The 20,337-nt window shown below is 43.0% G+C and overlaps 1 protein-coding gene across 1 annotated transcript in view; it reads right to left on the bottom strand.

The window, feature by feature from the left end:
• The window catches only part of LOC107185984 (disintegrin and metalloproteinase domain-containing protein 10-like), a 178,742-nt gene that overhangs the window by 33,993 nt on the left and 124,412 nt on the right, over positions 1-20,337 (bottom strand). The window contains exons 4-7 of the mRNA XM_015573768.1: positions 14,493-14,757; positions 11,391-11,549; positions 9,222-9,406; positions 3,808-3,948 (exon numbers count right to left, since the gene is read on the bottom strand). Coding sequence (XP_015429254.1) covers positions 3,808-3,948; positions 9,222-9,406; positions 11,391-11,549; positions 14,493-14,757 — 750 coding nt within the window. The remainder of the gene's footprint in view (positions 1-3,807; positions 3,949-9,221; positions 9,407-11,390; positions 11,550-14,492; positions 14,758-20,337) is intronic.

Genomic DNA, 20,337 nt, shown 5'->3' with positions numbered 1-20,337 from the left:
TTCCGCGTTCCACGATATTATACATGTAGCTTTCGGTCTTGTGATTGATATTACTATCTTTTATTTCGTTATATGGGCAAACCAGTTAAATAAAATAATCAATACTGATGTTCTGTACACGAATTATGAATTTCCATTTCCATCAAGGTTCGTATAATTTCCATTATTAATTACAGAAACAAAAAAGAACACCAGCCAAAAATTGCAATCTGAATTGCTTAAAAAAATACGTAGCCAATTTTAGATTCATTGGTAACTAATAGACTAATCCTTTTTCGATAAGCGTTAAAATGTATAACAAGATGGTACCTATAAAATTCTGGCAGCTGGTATACGTGCAATTTCATAGGCTCGAGTTTCTCATTTGACGCGAGTACTTTCATCGCAAAGGCCTTCTACTCCTCGCGTCTTCCAGGCCAATAACCAATTATAGATCAGATCGAAACTATATCTTGATCGACGGTGCAATCCAAGTCTCCAAATGGTATCGTAGTTTCAATCGGTACCGACCAGACGTTCTCTTCTTTACGTCCGCGGTTTTATTATCTTTTTCATCGGCGGAAACAGCCGAGATCTCTCCCTATCTGTATTTTTTTTCTCCTTTTAATTTCAACTCCGCATAAGGGAAACGAAAAATTTCCGAGGCCGGCTATGATATTGCCAATGCCGGTGCCAATGGAATGGCCCGGGGGGCTTTGCCGGGAATTATCGAGCTTCGCATTCCAATATTCGATATCTCCGGTAACGAGCTGTTGTACTTATATCCGTCGATCCATTTTCCCGGCCGGTGAAGGGCAGACCGTGGAAAAGTAGATTACCAGACAAGCTTCTCTTTGAAAAGCATGGCGCCAAAAAAAGAAATGGAAGAAATAGAGTTCGCCGTGACATTTTCGTGCGTGCTCGAAGTCAGAGAGGACTTTTCCAGTATGCATTTCGAGGCAACCGCGACAGAGGAACCCCAACGACGAACGAGAAAACATGAGTTAACTCGCGAGCTAAACGGAAAAGTGAAAAGGGTCGATATATGGTCAGTCAGATACAGGGTGTCCCACCTAACGTGGGCACCGTCAATATCTCACTTGTTTTTGAAGACATAAAAACAACGTGAGGTAAAAGTATTATTCGGTTAGAAGGAACGAATACTATGATAAGCCAAAAAATTGTTCTCCAGATTGAGATCCAGACTAATACGATGACATATAATTCTGTGACCTTCATGTGACCTTGAGCACGAAACATCCACAAATGTATGAGAGTAGACATAAATAATAAAATAACTGATAGAGGGGTTAGTGTCAAAATGTATCGAAGTTGATCTACATCGCATTGAACATTCGTTAAAATAAATTTTTTGCTAATTAAAAGCAAGTGAGATACTAAAGGTGCTTGCGTTAGGTGAGATACCCTGTATAATTGCTCGACAGTGAGGTGGAATAGTACATACGTATATACGTTCTAGTAGAATGTCTCCTAATCAAACAAAGGGAACGGGTCCTCTTGTTCGCCAAGTAGAACAGGTCGAATTCTGATTGAACCCACAGAACAGCCCATATTCGTAACCAGGACAGGTAGAATGGCTTATCCATATTCTGACACGTACAATACTCGGGTCTCGATTAGTCAAGTAAAACAGCTCAACAATTGATCTGACATGTATATTGCAATATAGCTGAAATCTGATAAGTAGAATGGATATGTACTATCGGATAGTGCGATTAAAGTGAGCACTCTAGTCTGACTTTACCTAACGAACCATGAATTCATACTGTAACGCACAAAGTAAGTTTTTCAAGCTACAAACCCCCCCGTTTTAGTTGGGAGAATAGTATGTTTCCGGGGAGGCGGTTTACAAGCAGAAGCATAAGCTTCGTTATCCCGCTTACTAATTATCGCCGCTAACCTGCAAACATTGTGCCCGAAAATTCCGTAATTATCACAGACAACACAAACTCAAACCTCGTGGACCGATGTACTGAGCATAATTCATAGTAACGTTTTGACGGCACTCGATAATGGATTGCATCAGTGGAACATAATTATAATATTCATAAGCAGTCTGACATGGCCGAGCGTCGACCGAAGCTCGTGGTCTGTCCAGGGATACGTTATCGAGATAATTTCACTCCTTCCTGATTTTTCTTTCTTTCAAATTCTTCTCCCTTTTACATTTTTCTTTCTTTCAAATTCTTCTTCCTTTTACATTTTTCTTTCTTTCAGATCTTTCTTCAATCACAGTCATGCTATCCTTTCCTCATTGGTACTGTCATCTTCGTCGATTTTTCCTTCCATTTTCCCATCGATTTTCCTTGTAACATGTCACAGCTACTATTATCCCTTTCAATCGTTATTGTTCACTGTTCAACCAAAACGATAGTGAAATGTTTCAATTTAAAGGCTTGCCATAATAAATGTAAATGTTTACACTCATTAATTCTATAATCGGAACTCACGGTTTTCCTTATCGAATCAAGGCGTGCCTCGTGAACGGCGATCGTATACGACTTCAAACCTGTTTAATTGGCTATTGAGCAACTTAGAGAAGACACGTTGCTAGCGAGGTGGACTGAAAGGTGGCGGAGAGAAATATTCACGGAGTCTGATGAGCGTTGGGTATAGCGCGTGTGCTCTATTGACAGACTGAGACAAAGTACCGGGCTTAAATCAGCCCGAAGGAACGTCGAAGGCAAACTGGATATATCATGACCCCAATAACCCTAACTCACAGGAACTCCCCCGACCCCATTGATCTGCGACTCATTAGCGTTGAAGATGTGACTCCCAGTAATAATTAATCTCGGCTGTCCGGAAACTTTAGGTTCATTTCATGGGAGGTTGAATGCATCACGGTTACCTATTCGCGATTCCCAACCCCCATGAATAGACGTCACGATGAAAGGTGTTCGAGGGGACTGATTAAATATTTGTGCTATTTACACACCGTCTCGATCGGAAGGACGATCGAAAAAGGAACGGATTCGAATTCACGAACCACTATTCTTCCCACAAGATCCGTCAGAGGAGCCTTCCACCGTATACTAGTTCGTAGAGCGGAAAGAACATAAATCAAGCCTATAAATCAAAAGCCTCCCGGAAAGAAGCTCTACTCGTTCGAGGTAGCGGTTGACCAGAAGCGAGAGGAATCGTAGAAAAGGATACTAAAGACGATTAACTGGAAGAGGTTTCGTGGCGAGTGCAGAGGAGAATCGGGTCGGTTTCGTACAGCATCGCGTGCTTTGCTTTAATCCCTGTAATCTCGCTTCGTTGCCTCTTTATTAACCGTGGCATTAGGTAACGAAGATGGTAAGGGAGGCAAAAGCTTTTGGACGTCAAAGCTGGCGGAGAGGCGATTGTGACCGGCCCATGGACCGATTCAGGGTTGACAGTCGGGTAAGTAGAATAGCCTGCGACCGGTCAGGCATAAAGTATAAACGTTAGGAATCAATAAGTGCAATCGTTCATTTAATAACGAGATGGCTGGAATGAAGTCTGTATTGGGAAATTCAGTAGAATAAGTCTAGGTTCGGTCAGCCAAGTGAAAGGACACGTTGCTGATCAGGTAAATGGAATATTCTTGTAATTGTAGGTAACTAATAGTAGGTAATCGAAGTGGGGATACCCCAGGATACAAGAGAAGAATGGGTCAACTCCTGGTCAGACGTGAATTATTATAATAATGGGGTATCATAAAGGTTCCTGTGGATCGTTCAGTTATTCGATTAAAGGCACTAGGACCTTCGTGGTACTCGTTGATTGATTTCCAAGGTCGTAGGAGAGTCGAGAACGAGGAAAATAAAACGGTCCACTTACCGGAGAAAAGTTCCAGGAATTCTTCTACTCCATACGTGCCCGTGAACCTGTACGACGAATCGGTCAAAGCATCCTCACCGTGGACTTTCACGCGTTTTATCATGAAACTGATGTTATCAGGTTGTCCGTCCTGATTGAAATCTGCAAAAGAGCCAATAAAACACCGTCATCTTATTCATAACAGTCGTCATACATATTTTGCATCGATTCGCCCCAAGAAACTATACCAATTTCCGGGAACGGATCGAATGAACGTGAATCACGGAAATTCCTAAGGTTTTGCAAATTAGAGAGAGAGTTTCATTGCAGCGGCACAGACGGGGAATATACGCGGTGGTGGTCGATACCGCAAAATTCATAGGATTTGAGAGAAACTACGCGGCGTGTAGGTAACTGATAGCTGATAACGAAAATCACACTGGGGCTCCCAGACACGAGTAATTTTCGGGTTTCCCTCCCAGTGATCAACGTATCCCACCCTCTCCCTACGAACGGTTTGCGGCGGCGGTCGTCGCGTGGTGGAGAGCATTTAATCAAACACCTACTCCGCGGGAATACCAATCGAAACTGGAAAAACGACACCGCGTCACGCAATCGCGATTCCTTTTCTACCCACGACGAATTTATGCGGAACGTTGTCGATCCATCGTGACTTCTCGAGGCGTAAAAAGAACTCGCACACACATACTCGCATAAACATATTAACGAGAGTCGGATCGGTAAACTCGTTAGGCGACTACCCTCCATCTGTCTTTTTAGTACCTAAAGATGTGTACAATGAATGCATCTAATATTCGCAAAAGGAAACCGAAACTAAATTTCATTTCTAGGCTCCACGGTTGGCTAACCCCGAAAACAAATTGGATTTGAATCGGGCTAGTTATAGACATGTGACTCCATCTAAATTTAGAGTGAATACGATAATTATCACTAATAAATGAATCTGGCGTGTTCTCTTCGTATAGTAAATATCCTCGAGAATAACTCCTACTCGATTAGAGACTCATAATTATTTCACAAAGCCTGTCTCACCGATCTTGGTTGTTACACCTGTTAGACTTTTGACGATAACCAGACGTTAACAATTACGAATTAAGTCTATCCTGAACTGTGGCTGTTAGACAATCCGCCCAGGACCCGTGTCCATAAGCGACTCGATCCCACGTCACCGTTTCACCGTAAACATTAGCCCGGTTGCGTCGTTACATCCATATCTCGCGTGGAATATACACACGTGCTCGGGCGCGCGTTATTAACGACGGAGTCCATTGTATCCGTGTTTAATGCTCTACATTAATCAGCTTGGGTGCGCACCAGCTTGGTAGAAGGGCGGGACTACGACGACGACGAAAACATCAGAACCGCCGAACGGGGAAGTTCAACCTAGGTCTTCTTAGGGACGCTAAATAATGCAAATAGCGCGCGGCTCAGGAGATGGGGGTAGTACAAACGTGGGGAAGTTCAAGGTAGCGTAGCTGGAACATTTATTGACACGACGAAGTTTCATGCATACGCTCGCTAGCGAGCGACTGTGTTACACACGATTTAAGACGTTCCTTCTGGTAACTAGACCGAGGAGTTTAACGAGGATTTATGGTAATTGCGGTAAGTAGTATCGGATTGTTTCTGATCAGACAAGAGGACAAGAAGATCTGAAATCTTAATTAGGGGATCGATACAAGTGGAAGGTAGCTATGTGTGGTCAGACGCTGGTAAACTTGAATTTTTACTAACAATGTCAGTGGATAGTTCAGTGGATTCGGATAACTGAATATTTGGGAATTTGGAATAACGGAGTTTGTAGCTAGTACTGGAAGATCGATTTTCGTCGGGTATCGTTCTTACGGAGGATCATGCCGAAACCGCGCACACAGGTTTTAGTGAAACTTATATGGGAGATAGTTCTCCAAGAAATATTTGACACGTATTCTTTTTTATTGGCCATATTCCATGTTATAGGGGTGATAACTGCCCTCAAAGTTGAGGGATGGAAATATATTTTCTGGATTTTTTCCCTGATTTGTGTATTTCTAATCGGAAAATTTAGTCACATGAGAAAATTAAACAAAAAAATCTGATTTTTACGGGTATTATTGAAACAAATAACTTCTTTCATACATTTTTTATATGACTAAATTCTCTATTCAAAAACACACAGTCTACCAAAATCCTGGACCCTCTAGTTTCCGAAATACTCCCGAAAACATATTTTCGTCCCTCAACTTTGTAAGTTGTCACCATACCCTTAACATGCATAATAAAAAATATATGTGTGAAATATTTTTTGGAAAGCTGTCTCCCATACAAGCTTCATTAAAATCGGCGTATGTCTGGTTTCAATATGCTTCCTCGTTAAGAACGAATAAATTCGCAATGAACTGTTTTACAAGGCGGATCGAAGAACGAAAGAGTAATTCCTCGTATTAATAAATAATTTCGAGCGTATCGTCGCGTGATACGTGCGGAATACTTCCGTAACCTGCGTTCGCGGTTCACGTGCCGATGTCGTAAAAAATTACGCGGCAAACAAATAGAGGGGTAACGCTTCGCGTGACAGCTGTCGCACGGATATGCCGCTCGGAAATAAAGTTTTTTTTCTTCTTTCACGTGAGCCACGCAGATAAGGATCGTAAATGCGACGGTTGGCGTTCTACGTATGTAATGACTAACGCTGAAACTGGCCGATACCACCGTTCAGATAGCATTATCGCGGCGGTTTTCCTATTTCCGCGGCCGCAAAAAGAATAACGCGATCACGTGCACGAAAAATAACGGTCCGAGTGCATAAGAAGGCATTACATTGCCGTGATCGTCGAAGTTCGTACCGAGTTCGTCGCGATATTTCACTTAAAAACCTGGCATATTTCACAAATAAATAGAACATTAACCCTTTCAATTCCGTCTAATCAGCCTCCTGTTTCAGGCTAACCACCCACGTTTCACGACTAAAATACCAAACCGCAATTCCAACTGTTTATATCAACTAACTCCAACTTCGAAATACCACTGACGTCCGCGTGTATGACCACGAATTTGTCGAAGTACAGTAAATCCTTGATGAGTGCTCGAAGGTTCCTCGGCACTTAACATTAAATATTTCCTAAACTAACGATCATACGTGGCTCAAACAAATATCATTTGAAGCTCTCTCGCTGTGCTAAACTTTACTAAAAAATCAGTGTTACACCTGTGTGCCCCTCCTTGTCAATACCGAAGAACCTTCGAACGCTCATCAGGGATTTACTGTACTCCAGAACGTACAAAATGTTAACGACAAATCCCACTGTCAGGGTGCATACCACAGCAACTTACTTACGGCAACCCTCGGAGATCGAGAGACGAGGCAATCACCGGGACACAACTTTGCAATGCAGACGGGGTAAGAGGTGGCGCGTCCCCTTAATCGTCCGCAATTCCGGATCTCTCGTCAGACAAGAGCGTTTAGCTACGTGGACGGCTCGCAGCGCATATCGCGATTCGGGGGAAGAGAGTTAATGTCGTTTAATCCGGGAACAAAGGGATGAGGCCGACGTTTCCGTGTGGGGGGGGGGTACACGTGGGAGGGGTGGACTAGGTGATCGGTCATCCGAAATGCTCGCGTGTAGAGATGCGCCCCGATAATCGTACCGACCATATCGTCCCCCCGAAAGCTCGAACGGTACCGTTTCTCCTAGTATATTCCACGATGGGTGACCAGGGGTGGCCCAGGGAAGAGACGAGGCGGAAACGTTGCCGGAAGACTGGGGCTTTATCCACGAATCGCACGACGGAAGAGATAGGGAATTCTAAGTAATGCACTATTGGCCTGGATCCTCTCCACCGCGCGCGTGCGTACTCGGTGGTCACGCTACGTTAAACACGGCTCAGTCACGAGACACAAATATTTTCCGGTTGTTACGGCAGGTGGTGCGGCGTTTAAAGCCCTTCTGGCCCGTGCGAGGAAACAGAGAGGTTGTCGTCTCGTGGCTCTCGTGCTTAATATTCGCGGCCCGCGCCCGGCAAATGAGATTTTCAGGAACGTTCTGTCCACCCTTGATTTCCACAGTTCACTTCTCTGTACCCGTGCGTGTAGGGGAAGATCGACGGGTCTGATTGTTCCCCCGGTTAACCCACAAAGTGACGAGGGACCGATACTAAGCAGCGGTCGTGTTGGGCAGGAGCTTCAATCCTGTTGTCGTGAGCCTCGAGTAGAATGTGCCACTTCGCGAACAGACAAATATACCAATGGCAGAGATTATGAATTTGTAACAAGGCTGGACAAGATCTTGGATAGTAAGAGCCATATGTAATACTTTTCACACGTTTTCAAATGTTCCAGAGTCACAGAAATAAAATATTTTAATATTGGTACATGCTATACTACTGTAGATTATTAACATGAAAATTTAGCCCAATATTGTCTTAAAGTTTGCCCACCGTTGGTCTATAGAGTGGGCAATGAAATTACGGAATGCTTTTAACCCAAGTGAAAAGAATTAAATCGTTTTCTTGAAGCAAGTAGTATAGGTCAGTGTTTGTTCAGACGCGGTTGAACTTCGTGTTGTGTGTTACTATTCGCGATTTTTCCAGCGGATCGAAGGTGGCTGTGTAAGTAGTATATACCCATCATCGGCCAGACAGACACGTATCCTTCTACAGGCTAAATTAGAATCTTCTGAGATGGTCAGAAAGAAGTTAGGTTCGACGAATAAAGACGGAGGAGGTTGAAGTGATTTCAAAGACTGGCACCAGCCCACGATCCTGCCCCCGATTTTCATTTCATTTCTTCCATGATTACAATCGTTCAAAGTTTACGCGTTAGGTCGTTTGTAGCGGGCCACCGATGAAGTTCTGCGGAATCAATCGGTCAACGTCAGACACAGAAACTGACATTAATCGGTCGCCGAGCAGAAAGGAACCGCACCGAAGCTAAGGAACATTCATTCACCCCCCCCTCCCCCCCCATTCGCTGCTGGCAGAAAGTTAGTTTAACTGGAAGGTCCAGACAGGGGAAAGTTTTAATTGCTTCGCGAAGTTATTACAGCGGAATGAGACACAGAAGACGCACACACTTGTTAGTCAGTGGGCGAAATCGTTGCCGATTTCTATGGCCCCATGAACAAGTTTTTCATTGATTTTTCGAGCTGTCGCCGTGTTTATAGACTAGCGTATACAATGCTAATAATATCAGGTGTACTAATTAATTTTTTCCCCCACACCACAATTAACTATCGACTCAAAACTGCCATCATTTTTTCAACAGGGGCATCGCTAACTGACCGAGAAACGACGTAAATTTGTAGAAATTATATTTCGGTTTCTTGTAAATAAACAACAAATCTATGAATAGTAGGTCACGAATTAATTTGTACACCTAATACAATCTATTGCCGGATATTTCAAGTATATTTAATGCATCAGTGATGTATACTTACCAGTATACCTGTAGATCGAGTTCACACGCTGCACGTGACGAGTCATTACCTCGATACATGCCTCCTCGGACTTGTAATGATCGAAGAACGTGTGGTCTGCTTGTAGATACAGCATGCAAGTGGTTTTCTTCGGGTCCACAGAGGTACGTTTACGAAGTACTCTGGAATACCTGGCTCTGTACAACCTGTGGACGAAAGGAATCTTTTATTTAACTACAGTAAATCATCGATGAATGTTCAAAAGCTTCTCCGCACTGACTGTTCAGACGTTATTCCCACCATAGTGCGGTCTCTCGTGGAACAATTCAAGCGCCCAGTGATGAGGATGACGTTCGAATATTCAGTGCAGAGAAGTCTTCGAGCACTCATCGATGATTCACTGTAATCTTCAGCGATTATTCGAGTAAACATAACGGCGATGTTTTCGCGACTGGAAAATAATCGTCACACGGTACTATTTAACGGGACACGTTTCACTTTATTCCGTTTCAAACGAGATTACCGTCGATACCGTGCCATTGCATATTTTTCCGTTGATTCCATTTCAGGAACACGTTTCCGCTACGAGACCGTTCCACTGCATACACACGCACGTCCCTATAACACCCCTCTCGTTGCTGTTCGGAAATTAAATTTCTCCTCGAATTAAACCGAAAGCTTCGACCACGAAATGACAGAAAGTTTTTTTCCGTGACTTCAAAGCCGTGCACGCGGAATGTTAAAATCGAGATTTTCCAGCAAAAATAAATTTCTTCTTTCTTGCCCGCGTGGAATATTGGCCTCGTCCGGGTAGGTGACTAACAGTCGAGTAACAAATCGAGCGATCTTTTTGAATGAAGCCGACCAGCAGAAATACGGCCCCAGATAAGGATAACCTAGTCGGAGGAAACGTTAAATTGGAACCGGCGATAATGGTGTTTGCTTTCGATTTTTGACGTTTTCATCGGCTATGCGGTCGTCCCCCCACCGTTCGGTCAGATAATCTGGCTTTTCTCTGTCGGGAATAGGTGTGCTCTATAAATGGAAGCGCAAGCATCGCACGGCAAACATTCCGGCGGGATCGTCGACGGGGACGATAAGTAACCATTGCGCTTTTCTTCGCCCGGGCTGGAGCTACCACCCTCGGGTAGCTGGCGCTGCTTTCGAGGGCTGGAATATTTCATCGACAGTGTTCAGCCCGGGATGAGGTAAATGGAACCGGAGTGGAAGCGTTAAACTCGACGGGAGGAAGACGAAAGTAACAGGGGGAGGAATGGAAAAAATGTCTGATCGTGAATGAACGAACGTGTAAAGCTTTTAGAGTCTATACAGAACATGCTGTTTTTAAGAGCTTCTAACCATACCGACGTGGTGGAGGAAGAAATCAATTAATTGCACGATGGCTGTGTAAACGACTAGTTGGGCAGTAGGCAAGCGGAATAGAGTCATCTCTGAACGAGATAGTAGTTAGAAACCAAACAAAACTATTGAATAAACAAGCTTGCCTACTTCAGACGGAAGTATTGGATTGTTCGGACGGTTGCGTTTTCGGGAACAGGCTTACAATCTAGATTTTTCAATTCATATCACATTAGTATTTACAAGCTTCTCATCTCTCAATTCATTTCATAGTACAAGTAATACACAACGTTGATAGGTTCGGCAAAAAGAACCCTTCAACTTCGTACTAGATGGATTTTCCTCTCGACCTTTATTCCTCCTTGATACAAAACCGTATAGCGATGTAAAAGAACTTTCTGAACGACACGATACATAAAATTTTTAAGCAGACAAGTAAAGCGAATCTATTATTAAACAGTCCCAAGTAGCACAAGTCCGTTGCTATATGGACAAGTAGAATAAGTAAACGTTTCATCAGTCAAGAAAAGATCCAGTCATTCGATAGGTGTCTTTCTAGTAAAATAGGTGACCTGAAATAAGTTAGTCGATAGAGAGTAGAAGCACTAAAAGTCAGTCAGTAACTGTTCAACGTTTGGTCAGTAGATCGAAGTAGGGAAAAAGGTAATCTCCCAGACAGGTGAATTCGTCACGCTGAAGTGTTTACAAAGGGGTCCAAAAGACCGATGATTCTCAATGTCTCAAGCGTCCCTTCTCCGGTGATTCGAATTGTAAACGGATGGGTCGTGATTCTCCCCTCTATCCGCGCAAGGTCGATACAAAAATTTTTACCTGTCGAGCAGCTCCAAATTGTGCGAGCTCGCCATGGGGTCTTTCTTTCTCGCATCCTTCGGATAGAAGCCCGGTTTCGCCCGGGACTTCCCCTCGTTCTGGTGTTGATAAAGCGGCCGCATTGTGTCCCCGAGATATCCACTCCACGTCCTGTTCGTCCTGAAAACGATTTTTCGCCTGTGAACGGTTAGGATGGGAACGGCGCAGAGAGGAAGCAGCGCACGCGGACCAGTGAATCCCTCACGGTGAGCTGATCAGAGCTCCGCCAGCTCCACGGATAAACGAGAGAAATCGTCGGGTGGTGCGGGTACCGTAGATAAGGGTGACATATGTCGAATAATACGTAACAGCCCCGGGGAGCCAATTTACTTCCGTAATCGTTCTCAGCGAAACTTCTCCGGCCTCCCCCCTGGCACGTTCCCCGCTTACCGCGAGATTGCGTCTGAACCCGCGGGATCCATCTAACACCCACCTTACAATCATTCTGTAGCTCTGTTTTTTAACGATTCTTTTGTACAACCGTGCTGCTATGGTTTGTTACAGACACCCCTTATCCTGGTCTCCTACATTCCAGTTTATAAATGTTGGTATTACGAAACAGTTGAAAGTCTGAAAGAAATATTGTTTAGGCGGTGTTAACCTCTTTGGAGACGAATTTAGTGAGACCAGAAGGAAATGGTTTTTTTCAGCAGCACTTCTTTAAGATGTATTGATTAATATTAATGTCAATCAGTGGACAAGATATCTTTTTCTGTTATTGGAGAATTTTCTAGTGAATATTTAGTCACAGTAATAGTCATTGTATCGTAAGAAATCTCGTTTGATTTAAAGAAAAACTAACCTCACACATGTGTAAGTATCTCTCAAGAGGTTGACGCTCAACCGAACACAGAATAATATAATTGTGATTACCACAAGACATTACCTTTTTCTCACACACAAACCCCTTATCCTAATACTTACGATTGACAGTTTACGTATGTTCCTGAATAAAATATTTGATACTGTTAAAATTAAATTAATCAAGAAAAGAATTTCTATCGCTTGCCGTTCAACATACACACGATCACAATCACTCCGTGCCTGCACGTTGGAAATGCTTCTGTCTCGAGACGCACGCGAACACAATCACGTTCGGAAACAAAGTGGACAACGGGGTCCCTCCATTGTATACGTGCAATACTCCGAGACAACAACCGGGTAGCACATTCCGGTCACGTGACAGCCATTCGGATCGTTCGAACGAAAGTTTACGAGAGTAACGCCCGTCCTCGAACTGTTTATCTCGGGCAACGGGGTAATTGGAGAAACTCGTACCATCCCAATCCGAAAACTGTTGCCGTGCGAAGGTTGGGGTAGACGGGGAGGGGCGGTGAACGTTATCATTAATCGATGCCAAGAACCGTCCGAAATCAGCTCCAACCGACCGTGTTCTCTAATTGTGGCCGCGTGCCGTCGCGCTCGCGCGCGCACACATCCCACGAAAATCATCGGTCTCGCCATTCCGAAGGGTCCCTTTGAACCAACACCTCGCCACTGACTTCCCCCTCACTACCACTAATTCCGTTAACACCGAACCGATGACGTTTCGCGATTAATAGCAGGCGGCACTTTGACCGGGTTTCCCAGTAAAGCCGTTTTCCCAGAGCTCGCAGAGAGGGTAGCTCGTGCCTGGCTATCGAGCCGCGTAAAAATAGGAAGAGAGAACGAGAGAGGGAGGAGGAAATCGACCCCCTGGTGGCGGCACGGCGCCTAGTGCCATTTGAAATTCTATTAAACCGGTCTCGGGGCCACGTCACACCGGTTGATATTAACTTTGTACCGGGAATATTGAATGTATTACGCGCCCGGGCCAACAAGATGATATTATACTCGTCCATGATACACAGACACACACACACACACGCCTCGAGGACTGTATATGAACTGCTGGTTACAAGGGATAAATTCGGCTCGATTTACGTATAATTTCGATGGAAGTATTTCTGTGTACTTGGAGGGATCGTGACCCGGTTGCAGCGTGGAATAACTTTGTTAGGGGCTGGGTGTGTAAAACAGAGGTAAGTAGAACAGGTAAGTCATTTATCCGACACGAAAAACCGGAGCGAACTTCATTTAGACAGGCGGAAACTGACTGTTTGCCTATCGGGATGCGGATGTGTGATTGGATATGCAAGGAGAATAGGGGCGATTTTGATCAGACGAGGGAAAGAAACTGTATAGCTGACTCGTGAAATTTGTGGAACGTGAACACTGAAGGTAAGACAGGTGGCTTCAGTAATTTAATATAATAAGTACTCCACTAACAAGGGAAGGCACGGAAGTATCCCCCTCCGACTTTTGATAAAACTTTGTATGTCTGTTAAGTACTCAAAAATAAAGGATACGTATTTTTTTTTATCCACTGAGACGCGACTTTAAGGGGTGAAACCATCCCTCGAAGTTTCGATCCGAAATTTTTTTGTTATAAACAAATTATATTTTGGACAATTTATTAGCACCGTATTATTCTACATAAAAAAACGTAAACCTCGTCCATTAGAAATTTTCATGTATCTCCTCTGGTTTTCGAGATAGTACTTTCGGGTCGAAACTTCGAGGGGTGATTGTACCCCTTAAAGTCGCGTTTCAGCCGATAACAAAAATACGTATCCCTTATTTTTGACTGCATAACAGACTTACGAAGTTTCATCAAAATCGGAGCGGAACACTTCCGTGCCTTCCCTTGTAAGTTGGTAAAATAATTTGAATTCCAAATACCTTTCTGTTCATTTCCTCTTGTAATCGCGGTGAATGTTGAAGAATTGGGGCAAATATCAATGATATACCAACAGTGAAAGAAGACATCCGAAGATATCAAGTTAAGACAATTTACTCATAATTCGCTCTGAGAATTGCTGGTAAATAACTGAATAAATGTCAAGGAAATATCACCAAAACGGGATAAGCTTTTAATTTCCCAGAAAATTATTACTGAATTTACGAAAGATAGTGAATTACTTATCGGTAGACCCGATGTATCAACGTCAATGGTGTAGGTCTGTTTCTGATAATACAAACTAATTCACCTTCCCACCGAAAACTAAAACTGTCTTCGCTCACCTCAATTCGTCCAGAGTTGTTTCTCGGAATCTTTCACTGGCGCATTCGTTCCGCGGTGGTATGCTAACGTCCACAGAACGATACGCAATGGTGTGATGTTGCACAGCGTCCGTGGTGTCCGTTTCATCGCCGTCCTGCCTATGGCACACGAGCGGCGAGTATCTGCTGACCGGTTCGATGTAAATCTCGTCCGAGGCGGTGAAGATTGTCCCGTCGAAAAGACCCTCCTCCGTGACGATCCCGTGAACCAACGAGTTTTCATCGTCTGCAAAATATATATATTGGAACTGTATAAAGGTGTGTCAACAGAATGAAACTGTGCGTCTCCGAGATTCTGTGGCAAAATTGTCGTGCTGTACAACACAGTCCTTTTACCAGAAAACACCACTGTTTTCTCCACTCCATGGCCAGATTCTCCAGGAGCAATGTCGTTATTCTTAAAGGAGTACATGGATATGAAAATGAACGGCTTCTGTCGCGTTAAATTGAAGAACAACCAATACCTCTAATCATTTACACGTTACACAATTCTTTACTGCAGATACAACAACGTACTTCAAAACCGAAAATCCTTCAAAATATTAAAAATTAATATTTCCACGCGTATTTTAATCCCATTCCTACAACAATTAACTACCATATTACAACTTCCTTCATCCTTGATTTTCGTCTTATTGTTAGTTTGGCAAGTAGAAACCACCCTGAAAGTGTCCCACACTTTTATCTTATAAATCGCAAGTGTCACGTCTAACGTGAATCCTAAAGCATTCCACGGATCGTGGTCAGTCACGCGATTCCGTCCACGATTCGTCCAAAACGACGCCACTCGATATTCCTCACCTCGAATCCTATAACGTTTGAAATTCACGCGTCGAGGAGCAACAACGAGTAGCATCCAACGGAACACGCTTGTCGGTATGCCCTCACCCCGCCCCTTCTCGCGGTCTCAGCTACGGCCATCTTTTTCTTGAACGGCGGAGCCACACGCTCGCTCGTAAATCGTGAGATTTACGCGCGCAAGAACCGCGTATGAGGGAATCAGCGTTTATATCACGTTTGCCCGCCTGGACGCGGCCCCATCTTCCGCGGTAACTGTGAATTTATATACGGTTGATTCGTTGCATCATCGTATCGTATCAAATCGACGATGCATCGACACCGAGTCCTCGGTATGCGTGGTACGCCGCTTGTTCGGTTTTTTTTTACAGGCTCGTATTCCAACGTTCGCTCCTCCTCTTCCTCATTCCGTCCCTTTTTCCACCCTCTCTCCGTGGACGGTTATCTGATACGCGTCGGAATATTTGATACAGTTTACTTCAAATGGACAGAGACACGTACGATTCTCGTTTAAAATTAATCTCGACAGAACAATATTACCGGGTAATTAAAGATTTGTAACGTATCGTAGCATTATTGGGCGCACGTGAACGTGCTTGGATGTTTAATTGCAGTTTAATATCGCGATTAAACGAGTGCACCCCCCTCACCCCTTCGGCCATGTGTTATTCATTGTTCAATATTTACTTGGCGTTTAGTGTCGCTGCTAAATGAGTGCATGTGCACGTATTCGATGCTGTTCGCTGGAATGCTTAATTAAAAACGATGAAAGGAAAATTCGGACGATTGGTTTCGGAATTTGTAATATCGAATGCCTTTCTGTATTTCTCTTGTTAACCCTTTCATTCCCAAATTATTTAAAAATGACCAAAGAAATATTTTCTTTTATTTTTGTGTATATGAGAGTCATATAAATGATTCACAAGAACATTATAACACTTTGAAACCGTCTAATGGCATTTTTAATTCGTTACCATTTAACGATTTTACTTTCATCACAGTTGTATATGATACTTTTCATCATAATATTATTATTCGTAATAAAACCCAATTTTCCTTACCATGAATCAAACCGACTTAACGTGTTTGAATGAAATTACAGTTTTGTAAGTGACTATTGCATTTGTAACAATACTCAACGCTTGAATTCCGTCAAATGAATGAACCAGAGGATCAATTTCAAATACACATTCAAATGTGTAGAACACTGTCTATACAAGACTAGAAGAAACTATTATATATTCTCAGATATGAAAAATACCTGATACATATATTGTATTTCGTAATTTATAGTTTGTGGCCATATGGAAACAATGGGAACAAAGGAGTTAAGCGAGTGCACAAGCTCTACTATTTATATTACAGTTCTACTGTGTATTTCGTGTTGCAAAAGAAAGTTCTAAAAAGTTGCAAACAGACACCTCTATGCTTGCAGATTCATCGAGATTTTCCACCGGTCACACTTCCCCCGCATTTCCTGCAGTCGAGCACGTATCCGCGCGTATGATTGAATTTTTAATGCGCGAACGCCTGTCGGATTGCTAACAATCAATTAATTCGAGCGGAATCGGAACTGCCTCGTTGCCATCGCTATTCACTTCACCGAGTACCAGTGTGTCTACGAAAACGCAAGGGACATGGGAACAATGGTTGCTGTAGAACGGTGTGTTTCGAACTAATTAATGATCCTATATTGCTTGACATTTCATAGTCGATCTCCGTTAGTGGCTATCAACGTTACTAACGTAGACTTCGACTTCAGTGGGCAGGAATGTCCACATCTTGATATTGCTTCTATTTCACTGCCTATACGTGGGTATAACGTGATTGACATTTGAATAACGATCCCGCGTGCACGTAGAAGCATGCCATTTGTGTTGTTATTGATATGAATATCGTCCCAACGTAATAACTAAACTGTGAATGTTCAAAATCAATTAATTACAATTTTGTAAACTTCGATTTTCGTGAACTTATACAGAGCGGTCGGTAACTGATAACAACTAGAAAAGGAGTGACTCCACATAAACAAAATAAGTCGAAAATATAGAAGAAAATTTTTTCATTTGGGACACCATTTTCGAAAGAATCGACTTTGGAAATCTATTTGCTACACGTGCAATTCAATAGGACTTGGCTAGAGCGTCTGTTCTTTGCACTCCATTTCTACTTATTACAATAATGATTGCAGGCATATCAGATTTACAAAGTCGAAAACAAAGCTTCCAACAAAAAAATTTTATTTTACATTTTTTACTTACTTTCTTTATGTAGAATCACTCCATTTCCGATTGTATTACCAGTTACAGACTACTCTGTATAAGGACTGAAGTAAAATAGAAATTCATTTACTCTTATAAGACCACTGCAAGAGTCAACGAAAAATAAAAATCTCGGTGAACTTTACAAGAAGTTTGACTGTACCAAGTTTTGCACAACCTTGTACATGATACATGTATAAAATCCGCAATTTAGTAATAACACGAGTCAACAATTCGCACACGCCACAGTAAACAATAAACTTCATACGGTATCTCGATGCACAGGAGTAACTGTTGCGTGTAATATAATTTTTTCCCGGTCAATAATATTGTTTTTCCAACCACTTCGACAAACCATGAATTTCGATCGAAAAATCGCTAGCGGGTCGTTCTAACGATTTCCGTTCTCTCGAACCACGTTTCCCGGTTATTCTTTCGCGAGTATATCCGGCTCGCGAGATTGCTTCGCGTGTGGTTCGAGAAGGAACTCACCTTCCGTCTTGTTGCAGCCGAAAGCTGTGTACAAATAGAAGATAAAACGGAAAGTAAACCCAAGGAAGAGAGACGCGCCTCGCTCGTAGAATAAGCTTTCGTTACAATGTTTGCGGTTCTGAACAACGTGGGCCGGATTGCAGAGAATACAATTTTAATTGGGCTTTGTTTAACTTTGTTAACAAGTTGCAAGATTGAACAGCAAGGTCACCCGAAAAAAAAAGAAGAATAGAAGTTGACAACTGTTTATTTAAGATGTTGGTCGACCGCGAGCAAAACTTTCCAGTGTTCTCTGTACGGTCACTTTACCGTACAAGATCTGAGGGTAAGGAAACATTTAACGATCTTTTTAATGTGTAGTCAACTTTCACTTGCCTGGTCAAGAATGTTCCTATTCCAATAGTCCACGTAGTGGTTAAGGCCACGTTAATTATCCGATAAGAGTCTATTCAACGTTACAACAACATTCCAACGAAGGACGCGGCACTAGATGTCTGATCAATAACGACCCTATTCTACTGGAATTTGCAGATATTATCGCATAAATTACTGTGACGTATTGTTAATATTATTAGGGACATACAAATTACTAATATTATACATAGTAAATTATCATCTTACAAAACTGCCTACAAAAGACACAATTCTACATGTCCGACCAATGACGATCCTATTCTACTGATCTCTCTAGGCAGTATCTTACAAATTCTAATGAAATATTACCAACATTAATAGCATCAAATATTAATATTATTGTAAGTATTAAGTGAAGATCTTAGAAATTCGTCTGCAAAGACCGCAACTCTGTCTGGCTAATAACGATCCTATTCTACTGGAATCTCTAGGTATCCGATTCGACTACTGCGCCACGTTACTCATCTGTCTGAGCCCACTTATGTGTTCTCCATTTGATCAGGAATGATTCCATCTCACTTGGCTGATCACTAACAGTCATATACTATTTACTGTGTGAAATATGCTCCAACTTCACCTGACAAAACCAAAATTGTTATCCAGTGTTTAAGCATCTTTCCTCCGCGATTACCGTCCAAATCGATGAAACAACACAAGTCTCAGAAATCATGTTGTACTCTCCGAGGTCCGAATTCGTCCTTCCCAAAAGCGAGCTTCATAGAGGAAACAGGGACCTGGTGTTAAACGGGAGACCAATCAGCCGTGATACATCGTTAAACGGCGCTGTCTTTGAGCAGCAATGAAAGCATCAAGATTGCCCGGCGAGGGGCGGGCCACTGGCCTTATGCATTCATTCAAGTGGAAACTATGTATTTCGGTGCATCAGTGAATCAATAGGCTTTTGATCACGCCGCTCCGATAATTGCCGCCAGCTTCTGACTGGCTCGATCTCGTCCGAGCCGACGCTAGTTACCCAAGCTACTGGCAACACTGTTGTGCAAGCCCGGACTGTTTCCATTGCCCCGAAGCTGTTCGCTCGTATTATTGGTCGTTGGACATTTTGGAAGGAACCTAGAAACGTTCCATCCGTTTCCCTTCGAGCATTCGACAGATTTCGATGGTTCATCTCGTTGCGAGCACAATAAAACTAGAAACTTCATCGATGTTTGTTAATAGTTTCTAATCTTGTCTCGGGTAATCGTTATCGCAATTCCCACGAAGAACATTTGTTGAGATTATCTGAGAGCAGTAGTCGAGGCAGCAACAAAGAACTAGTTGCATTTCTTGTTTGAATCGAGAAGTTTGTAAATTCAACGGATGTCCCGTTGTTGCTAAGGAAAACTTATTGGATTACATATTGGAACGCGTTTATTCGACGATTGAATGAAGAATGTGATACACAACAGCACACACCGATATTCGATACACGGGATACGTGTATTAAACTTGTTCCATGTGATACGTTAACGACCATAAACACACACTGTTCCGATCCGTTTGAATTAAACGAACACTCTGCTCTGGTTGTTAAACGGGCGGCGAGAACGAGATCAGAAGCCTGGTAAATACCTCGTTACAACACATTTAACAAATTTCGCACCGTCGTTGTCGTGACCTCCTTTCCGACTTCACGCAATTCGCCGGGAGAAGACAGTTTCTCGTGGCGCGCATTCAGATCCGTCGGTTATGTTACATCGCGAGGCGCTTCGGCCTTTCATGAATTTCCGCGATTCCATCCCTATTCACGTTTCCCCGGTCTCGGGGCTTCCTAAGCCGTCGCATATCGTAAGTTTTCACCATTGTCCAACGGGCATTTCAATGGATTTCCCCTGCCGCTGTTC

This window comes from Dufourea novaeangliae, unplaced genomic scaffold (genome assembly GCF_001272555.1).
Source record: "Dufourea novaeangliae isolate 0120121106 unplaced genomic scaffold, ASM127255v1 scaffold54, whole genome shotgun sequence".
NCBI classification, from domain to species: Eukaryota; Metazoa; Arthropoda; class Insecta; order Hymenoptera; family Halictidae; genus Dufourea; species Dufourea novaeangliae.
The sequence above is the reverse complement of the archived record's forward strand: the minus strand, read 5'-3'. Positions and strand labels throughout refer to the sequence as shown.